Raw genomic sequence first — 10702 nt, forward strand, 5'->3', positions numbered from 1 at the left:
GAATTTGTCATTATGTATTTATAATCTTAATGGTTAAATAATTCAAATAAAAAATAGTTTTAGAAAAATTTGGAAAGGTTTGAAATAGGATTTAGAGCCAAAATTTTGATATAGGAAAATATAAATATGGTTTTGCAAATCACTAATATGTTTGATTATGAGTAACATTAATAGTCTAATTATGTTCTAAGATTTAAATATGTATTGTGAGATTTTTTAGCAATTTTTAAAATATTAATGTTTGGAATTTAACATTTTACTTATTAGATTAAGAATTTAAAACATATTCTTCATTAAATAAAGATCTATTTATTTTACTATTTGAATGAGTTTTGCTTTTATAATACCTCTTTTATACTGGATGTTTCAAAAGTCCATTTGGAATCCAAAACTTCTAGAATTTTGAAATATCTAGTATAAAAAAAACGTATTATAAAAGCAAAACTCATTCAAATAGTAAAATATATATATACACACTCCAATTCCTAAATTTATATCTAAATATTAAATGAAATTACTGTTTAGAACATAAAACATAAAGAGCCTAAATAATTTAGTAAAAATAGTGTAATTGATTTCTTTAAAAATGCAACAGAATGGATACAATAAAAAAAATTGATGAAGATAAGAAAGACGAATATTACATAAAATAAACCAATACAAAATAAAAATATTATTATTATTCTCCTCAGCAAATTATATTACTTTATTAAAGTATCTAATAAGAATTAATTCTATTTTTTTTAATGAATTTAAAAAAAAATCAATTTGAAAGAAATTCAAATGTACAGGGGAAAAAATAAGCTTTTAAATTGTATTTGAGAATAAAGCTATGGATTTAATTTTATTGTTAGTGATAAATCTAAAATTTTGTTTGTTAATTTAATTTGTAAATTTTATATATGGATATATACTTGTATGTATATATTGGAAAATTCTAGTAAGAAAATGAATAATAATAGCGATCAAGAAAATGGGATTACCTGGAGAGAAGAAGCTGAAAGTGTTATAAATGATGTAAAATTTGCAGTTAGCAGTATTAGTATTTCGGAAATATTGCCACTTACCGAAAGAATTGTTTATTTAAATATTGAAACCAAGGAGAATAGGAAAATGTGTTTGGAAATGTCACCTAGAGGATTCCGTGTCGTTTCTGAAAGTTTTGATGTTATAGATCCAGAACATTTGCAAAATACTAAATATTATGAAACCCTCTACTCTTTATTGGACATACACAGCCCACAATATAGACAATTGTTTGGAAATGCTCTAGTGAATAAATTATCAAAACTTCAATGCTGAACAATATTATATTCATGATTTAATATTAGGATAGTATTTTAAACTGTAGTAATTCTATAGCAAATTACTAATAATATAAGAAAATTCTGTATATAATTTAAGTATACTATTGCTTTTGAATTAGTATTTTTGTAATTAATTAAACATAATATTGGAGAAATAAGAAATTAATTTATTTTTTGTATATGACTTAAAAAGTTATTCCATTTCAAGTTATTTTCATTTATGTATATATTATTTTATCCATATTAATTTAATTTATTACAGAGAGATGTGTGTTTAGTTTTTCATTTATGAAGTGTGAATAGCAATGGAGTTGTTACATTATAAAATATGCAAATTTAATAACTTAAATAAATATAATAAAGTTTGTTATATTATTATGTAATAAATATTAAATGTGTTTGTTAACACAAATTAGTTTAATATATACAGTCGACCCCCCCTATAAGATATAGATACGTTCCATTCTTTAGGAATCCGATTTCTTACGAGTCGTTCCAATCACAGCCCGACATGTGTCAAGTTTACGGACTACGGCTGATTGAAAGGTTTTCTTCCATAAAATTAATCGATTCTAGACTAATCCGACTCAACATTTCCAAAATACGTATATTTTTTTTTGGGAATAATCCGTATAAACTACGCTATAAACAAAAAATTGTAGGATTACTTCCGAGTGTCACCATTCGACATCGCCATTGCTCAACATTGTTTTCATCGCGGAACAGCTCAGCAAACCGTGGCCGATTTCTAATAACTTATTTTTCTGCGAATAGTTCCTTGAACTTCGGAGACATCATTAATATAAATAATTTTAATCGCCGTTGAATAAGAAATGTTTCTTTCACAAGAAATGTATAAAATTACAGTACTGTATTAGACTTACGGTACCTAATTTACATACTGTACAGACGATAGTTAGCGTAAAAATCTCCGTAGCGTGGCGCCACGCTAGACGGCGGAAATTATATATTTAATTATAACAAAGTTACAATAAGTTAATATATAATTATATATACAGTACCTAATTTATATATAATTTATATAATACTGTCCAGACGATAGAAATCTCTCCGTAGCGTGGCGCTACGGACAGCGGGAAAGTAGTTCAGCTGCCCGATGACGTTTGAGGTAATTATAGGGAATTTTTACTGTTTTTTACGGATACCGGTCACAATTTTTTCGTAATTATAGGGGGGGGTCGACTGTACTAATTTTTATAGTATTGACAAATTTGCAATTTTAAATATTAGTTTTAGTAATATTGCAGCATACAAATGTTAGAACATATATAAATTGTAAATGCAAAAACTGAATTTTGAAGATTGTAAATCAAAGCATAATTAAGCATTTATAAACTTAAATGCAATAAATATGCAGTTTTTAATCTTAATTTTGTAGACTAAATTGTTTTCAATAAAAATTTGTAAATTTAATAATAGTATTGGCTTAATTTGGATGTATTGTTATAAATTATTTTTTAAAGAGTGGACACATATTGAAATTTATTTAATTGGATGTTAAATATACAGAATGTCTCCTAAAAAGTAAACCAAGATAATAGTTTAAAGAACTGTCAGATTCATGTAAACGATGCTTGCTTTCGTACATTATCCAGAATTGGTTATTCTTTGGTGCATTATCTATATTTTACATATTTAGTCCAGAATGAGAAATACAGGTAACCCTCGTATAACACGGCACTTCTATAGCACGGATTCACTCTAACACGGTTCGAGAATTGGTACCATCCCCCGTATAACACGGCACTTCTATAGCACGGATTCACTCTAACACGGTTCGAGAATTGGTACCATCCCCCGTATAACACGGTACTTTTATAGCACGGATTCGCTCTAACACGGTTCGAGAATTGGTACCATCCCCCGTATAACACGGTACTTTTATAGCACGGATTCACTCTGACACGGTTCGAGAATTGGGTAAAACCCTTGTACAACAAGAAATGTAATAAATTTTTACATACTTAAGTAATAATAGTTCACAAAAATTATTATTTTCGTGAACTATTAGTACTTAAGTATGTAAATTTTCTCTTCTCGCCTTCTATCGATACACGTGGTCCTTCTCGAAACCTGTTTCAATGTTGCCAGATAGGGTTGCCACCTGTCCGGGTTTGACCCGGAGACTCCGGGATTGAGTGAGTTATCTCCGGGCTCCGGAGTTAATTAATATTTCTCCGGGTTGTGCAAGTTGAAATGAATATGTACAAAATTATATGCAAACCGTCGCATATATTTGCTTGTACGATTCATTCGTAATCATATACACCTCCAATATCCAATAGAGCTAGGTCACTTACGTTACTCCTATCCAAGTCTCCCTAGTTGCTAACTGTAACTGATTTAGAACCGGCATGCACTGCAAATTATTCTTCGCATTGCAAAATGACATCACGCATGCGTCAGGAACTTCTGTTCGAACAAACCTCACTTGCCGTCCGGGTCGGCGATTTTGAAAAGGTGGCAACTCTATTGCCAGATTGTGACGCTTCTGCTTCTGATGTTACCGAATGTTTTTCCCTTATTCCATACTTGCTTTATTCTTCATAAATACGTAGCACCATGTAAGGAAATTTATAAAGACCTTTTAACTAGAAGCAAGCAATCTAAAATTACATACATTTTGCAAAAGGTAGAGCATGGATCTGAAGATAATGCAGAAAAATGCTCAGAGGATAAGGATAACTTGCCAAAAAGAAAACGTTCTCGGTTAATTAATAGTGTTTTTAGTGATGACGAAGAAAACATTGTTTAATTTATATTAATATGTATCACTTAAAAAATTTTTAATGAAGATATTTATTGTATACTGGCACAATGAAGTGACTCTTCTTCAACACTGGGCAAGTTTCAATCCCTACTCAGTTAGAACGCTTTGCTATACATCTACGTTTCGGGCATTTGCCCCTCCTCAGCCAACTAAATATATATAAAACATTATATGGATACAACCGAACACAAATAAAAAACTAAAAAACGTACAAAAAATTTTTTGTGAAACATACCTCAATTCGATACAAACATCAAATACACAGTAGAACACCAGACGACTCATAGGTTTACATAACGTTTCACCATAAATTCCGTTTTATTTTTACAATAACATAATTTGTTATCTTAATTATTACTACTTGGATAAAATAATTGATAAACTTTACATATTTAAAATCTAAAAATTACAGATTACTTAAAGTCTTGCCATTCTTATCTGTTCTTTCAAGCGTATCTCATAAGCCTTTTCTGTCACACTGTCAACTAGTTAGACGATTTGCATATGTTACGATGTGCCGTGATTTGATGAACTAACAGGTCAATCAATAAACATTTGTAAGCTTGGAGGAAAATATAAAAGCTATTTTTTGATATTGTAAAGCACCATTATCTTTTAAATTTTACACTGCGTATTTTCCGACAACAACAGAAGATATTTATCTTAATTATGAAAATATACTAGCATGTTTTTTTAATTTTTGGAACATAACCCTCCTTTTCGTATTAGTTTTGTTTTGTATAACACGGATTCGCATAACACGGCAATTTTTTGGAACGTAACTACCGTGTTATACGGGGGTTACCTGTACTTCAAACACATTTAAAAATATGTCTTATTATGCTTCTCCGCGTTATTTTCTTTCTTTGCGACACATAACTGACAGATAAAAAAAAAAACAACGATGAATTAAAGACTAGAGAAAAGCGGCATTTACCCTACCATAAAAACAGGAGGTAAAATTATAAAAGCTCCTATTGATGATAGAAATAAACTTCCAATTGTGAGCTGTAGAGTACATTCCACAGTTTATTCAATTAATTAAAAAAGGAAAAAGGATGCGTCACATACTCCTGAAAAGTTGAAGGGTTATGTAAGTTCGGCTTCCCTGTAGAGATGAATTTCTTTGTAAATGTTTGTTTTTCATCTTCCTGCTCATAAAAAATCCACTAGTGGACTGACAAGCTCGAGAAGCAGAAAAACAATATCAGGAAAATGCGGAGAGCATGGGTCTGGGAGCAAAATCCGGAAAATAAAGTAAGGAAAAGCAACATATACAACAAAAACCTAAAAAACTACAAAAAAGCAATTAATCACACCAGAACTGCAGCATGAAGGAAATTCTGCAGTCAAGCCAGAGGTCCATGGGCTCAGCTATATCACAGTTTACAAAAGCAGCAAGAAAGTTACCACTCCTAATATCTTTAATAGAGACAATGCATCTGGAAACTATAATATAACTGCCAACATAAAAAATCTCCTAAACTACCACTTTCCAGACAACAATTCTAAGGAGGATCAGGAGATTCATTGCAACATAAGGACTGATGCTAACAAATATATAAACAACAATTGAAAACTGCTTCACCTTCCGGGAAGTAGAGAAAACTGTTGACTCCCTGGCAATTAAGAAGACCCTTGGCGTGGATTGTATCATGGCAGAAACTGTCAGACAGGTCTATAAAGAAATTCCCGTCGCTTTTGTCATCCTCTTTAACACTTACCTACAGAATGGTTACTTTCCAGATAAGTGGAAAACAGCAAATGTCAAATTTATTCCCAAAGTGCCAACCCTACTAATGAAACTCAGTCTGCCCCTATCCTGGGAAAAGTTCTTGACGGCCTGCTCATTAAGAAATGTGATAAATACTAGTAGTTTCACTATCAGCAGGGGCGCCGCTAGCTGTTTGAACGCCCGTGTGCAATACCGATTATGCCGCCCCCTGTTTAACTACGACTACCTATGCTGAGCTTGCCAGAAAGGCTCTTTGCCGCCCCCCCTGGACGTGCCGCCCGCGTGCGGTGCACGCCTTGCACGCCCGCTTACGGCGGGCCTGACTATCAGAAGAAGAAAAATTTACTTATAACTTTTTATACGCTCTCCAGCCTGACGAAATAGTTAACTACCGTCCTTCTTACAAATGTTTTGGAGATTTCTAACCTTTCAAGTTGTTTCCATCGAGGCACTATTTTCTCTCGATGGCGTCTGTTTCGTTTCTAAGGAGTGAGGAAATTGTAAGGTTTTTCTAAAATCTTACAATTTCCTCACTCTTTAGAATTCTGTGCTTACTACATCGGGCCATCTCCTTATAGATAGAACAGAGGGCCTTGTGGTAGATGATTACCACACCGTGTGATAGAATTGACGGGGCTGAAACATTCGGAAAGGATAAATATCTACAAACTGAATATAAGGATAAGGACTGCATGAATATAGATAAGGGATAAGGACTGCATGAATATAGATAGTTTATTTATATGTTACTGTAAGCCTAAAATCATACAATTTAGTAAAATCGCTGTAGAGGAAATTGCCGTCAACTTTGACGTTAGAAACAATTATGTAACGAAACGATGACGTCATCTATGTTTATACAAAATATATTTTATATTATCATCTTGTAATTGGACGCCGCTTAGTAAAATCGTTATAAAAAGTTTTAATTGGCAATAATTGGTGCTTTTGTAATTTTTAGTAACATTTTGAATAAAATACATTTGTTCCCGTGCAATTTTATCTTTATAAGCATAAACTTAAGCCGTAAAACTGAATTAGCGCTATGGGAAACCGCCGTGAAGTTTTACCTATCTACCCAGAAGTTTCGCCTATATTTTACTGATAACGAGAAATGCTTAATTATCTAAATTAATTCGTATATATGACTAAATTGAGACTTAAAATTTTTCTGTCCCTAAAACAATTTTCAAAAACGTTTTGTATGATTAGTTTGAAAATATTATTTTAAAATTCTTATATGAACCCATAAAGGGAAGGAAAATGAAATTTGTAGGCAAAAATATTCATTTTTCTCAACAACAATAGCGCTCGTCGACAATAGTTTTTCTTTTCGATTGTTTCGAAGGCTTTCGTTTGCGTTCTTTACTGTTTTGTGATTTTCGAAGAGTGAAATGAGTGGAGAGAGAAAGAGTTTCTTGCGTAGGATCTTCGGAGGAAGACCCACGAGCAATAAGATAGGTGTAGAGAGAGAGGAGCAGAGAGATGAAGAGATGGGTCATGGTCCCACAGAGAATCCGGAAGTCAGTGGAATTCCGATCGAAATACTGGTTCTTCCTCGACGTTTGGAGGATCCAGAATCTAGTGGATTTCAGCCGGATCCGGAGTTTCTTTCGGAGCGTTCGGAGCAAGCCCGACGTATCGAATGGGTCGAGCCGAAGCTCTATTGGAGTCCGTCTAAGATATACCGACTGAGATTAGCTCATATGAGCGACGAGGAGATCGAGGCCGAAATGTGGGCCGAGGGCATCGAGTTCGATCGAAATAAACGTCATTCGGACCATTTTATGAGAGGGGCGCTTTCAAAATTGGTGAAAGTGATAAGGAATGTGCGGGAATTCTCTTGTTCCTGCTTTGATGGCTGTAAGAAAATTAAAGTTCATCCGCTTATGAACGATGAGTTACGTCTTCGCAATCGTCTTTTCGGGTAATTGTCATTTTCACAGATTGAATGTGGTTTAAATTCAATATTTGCTTTTCACAACGATTAATCTTTAATTTTACTTTATAGCCCTCTCCCCACAAACGTCGAAAGTATAGAACTGGAGGAGTTGTAGACGAACTCAGAGACCTTGAAGTTAACTAGCGTGGTCCTATCTTCCAGTTGCGATTAAATGAGTGCAATTTATCGACTTGTGACGCTATTTACCGGACTTGACTTTTCCTGGATTTGACAGTTTGCCTCTGATTTGACCTGAAATCTCGGATGTGACCGAAGTCTCCAACGGGACTTCAAACCTCGGATGTGACAGAAGGATGATTCTCGAATGGACTTTCGAATAAGCAGGGAATCATTTCCTTCGGACTTCTGTGAATTCAATGTGCTTTATATTGTGTTTGTGATTTAATCGAGGGACAGTTTGCCTCTGATGTATGAGCTGAAAACCCAGGTGACTTTAATCCTCGGATGTGACAGAAGGATGATTCTTGAATGGACTTTCGTATAAGCGGGGAATCATTTCCTTCGGACTTTTGTGAATTCAATGTATTTTATATCGTGTTTGTGATTTAATCGATGGACAGAATTTTGAACTTTTCAGAGAACAGACTGACATTTACATGCATCTTTATGACTTATTCTTACCTTAATCCTGTCTTGTGTTTATAGTTTAATATTTGTATTCAATTAAAATTTAATCGTGTTAATTATTTGTAATTTGTATATCGAGTTAAAAAACATTATATAATAAACTTCTCAATAAATAAATATATTATTGTGAAATATATTATGCATTATATAATATAATATAATAAATATACAGTACTGTATTATATTATAAGTTACAACGATTACAAATAACGAAGTATAAACTTAATAACCGACGTTACAATAATAAAGGCGGTAAAGGCGTGAATCTGCCACACTGTCAGTCGGATTGAATTAAATTGATATTATAAATCCCAGTTTATAGACCATTTCCGTTCACGACTGAATGTTGACCGATTAAAATGGCAGCCTTTTGCTCTGGGGAACCAGAAATCGAATTCGAATGGGCCGCAAAACCACAGGAATTTTTCGATTGTGATTCGTCCGGCAGAGCCATGTGAAATAGTTTGTTATACAAAGCAATTTAAAATCACTCCTGATTCAATGCTAATTACAAAATGTTCTACGAGTTCATTTTGGTGCTTTGGGCACATGTCCACCTTCGCTCGTTTTAGTTACGCCTCTGTCCTTGGCCCAGCAGTGGCCAAGCGGTTCCGTTTCCTGAACGCTGGGAGTTCGGTCGTGGGTTCGCGCCTCGCCCGGACTGGCTGGCCACGTGGTTTTTCGGGTTTTCTCCACGTCTGTTCCCTGAATAGGGGCCAACAACCCTTAAAAAGACCTTCCGGGAGGCATTTCCCTTAGGCAGATCGCCAAGTGTTGCATTGCCGCAAATTAACCAAACAATTAACAAACTGTCCTCCGGATATGTGGGGTCTGTCGCTCATCATCCGGCCGCCCCATTGTGGATTTGGCAGAACGCATATGGGGCTTGATAAAAATCTTTCTCTTAGAGCCCAGAGAGCTGTAGCACTGAAGGTCGTTGAACAATGTTCTGTTGCAGTTTAACAGTTCGTAGTGTGTATGAATCCATGTGGGTAGAAAAAAGGTTTCTTAGTACTCACAGGACGAAAAGAATAAAAAATAGTAAGAAAAAAGAATCATGTCGTAAGTATATGGAGTATATAAGTCAATCAGCACTAAAAAATTTGCTTGTGGCTCACCTACGGTCGTGCCGTGCTATGATGCAGAGAGGCGGCCGCATCAGGCGGCATAAGCAGAGAAATCAAAACATTATTTGAATCATTCAATAATTAAAAATTTTTACGCAACGCTTTTCTATATTGGTCTACGTTATTCCGATATTGATGTATACGATTTATGATTTATTGCACGCCGCTGCCTAAGTGTCTCGGTACCCTTTGATTTCGGTTTATGGTGCAGGTGCATTGTTAGCGTGACGTGACAACGTGCAAAAGGCTTTTGACGTGACAACGCAAAGCTATTGTTTTTGTTTGTAATATACCGCGCGACCGCCTCTCCTCCTCTTCCCTCGAGGGGGGTTGGAATTTCGAAAAATCCCTTTTTAGTGTGCATTCTCCTGACGTACGCTACTAAAACGCAGTTAAAACAAAAAATCGCATCTAAAATAGTACAGTAGAAGCCGTTCTTCAGATTAAGCCTTAATCCTCTCTCTCTTCCCGCGGGGGGGGGGGGAATTTCCACAAATCCCTTCTTAGTGTACTTTCTCACGACATACTCTGTGTATCAAATTTGAACTTCTAACCGTCTGGGTTCTGCGCTTATCATCATCATCAACCCATCTCGATTATAAGTTTATGTTCTGCTACCTACAAATCTTACTAACTTTGCAACTCATTTCTATCATTATTTTATCTACCCTATTTTAATAGCATGATAAGCAACATCATATTTAATCATTTTCAATGACCCCCTCCGGTCTTTGCGAAGATCTGTGAATTTTTATTTAATATTTTTATTACAGTATGGAACAGAAAAGGAAAAAAAATGTCTGGAAGTCAATATAAAAAGAAACGCTTAAAGAAAAGGAAGAAGGAAAAAAGCTAAGCTATGTTATGAAGAAATTCTTAGTACTGTACAAAAGTCCTGTTTAGATGAGTCGTCCACATCCACATCAACAGTGCCTGCTTTGGATTTGGCAAATGAAAACTCAGTGCCGCCCAATCACTTCCAGAAGTTGTTGAAGAGAGCCAAAAAATAACACCATCAGAAGTTCATCAAGAGCGGAGTAGCAGTAGCAGATATTAAACGAAGTTCCTTTTGATTCTGCATTATGAAATGCTTTCTGTATATCATCTGAAACTTGTCAAATACTAGTGGAGAGAGGTCCACATCAAATTAAA

The 10702-nt window shown here is 34.5% G+C and overlaps 1 protein-coding gene and 1 pseudogene across 1 annotated transcript; both read left to right on the top strand.

Annotated features, from left to right (window-relative positions):
• The first annotated feature begins 948 nt into the window (after nt 1–948).
• On the top strand, nt 949–1302 carry LOC111635455 (annotated as a pseudogene).
• A 4780-nt stretch (nt 1303–6082) lies between these two features.
• Nucleotides 6083–8445, top strand: LOC111635462. Its single transcript, XM_023380421.1, has 2 exons — nt 6083–7760; nt 7845–8445. The coding sequence occupies exons 1-2, from the start codon at nt 7228–7230 to the stop codon at nt 7888–7890; spliced, it is 579 nt and encodes a 192-aa protein (XP_023236189.1). The 5' UTR covers nt 6083–7227; the 3' UTR covers nt 7891–8445.
• The last annotated feature ends 2257 nt before the right edge of the window (nt 8446–10702 follow it).

The sequence above is a fragment of the Centruroides sculpturatus genome, unplaced genomic scaffold (genome assembly GCF_000671375.1).
Source record: "Centruroides sculpturatus isolate CEXI.00-Female unplaced genomic scaffold, Cexi_2.0 scaffold368, whole genome shotgun sequence".
NCBI lineage: Eukaryota > Metazoa > Arthropoda > Arachnida > Scorpiones > Buthidae > Centruroides > Centruroides sculpturatus.

Coding starts and splice junctions, on each gene's coding strand:
- LOC111635462 (XM_023380421.1), top strand. CDS start 7,228: ATGAGTGGAGAGAGAAAGAGTTTCTTGCGTAGGATCTTCGGAGGAAGA. Junction 7,761..7,844: donor CTTCGCAATCGTCTTTTCGG/GTAATTGTCATT, acceptor TTTACTTTATAG/CCCTCTCCCCACAAACGTCG.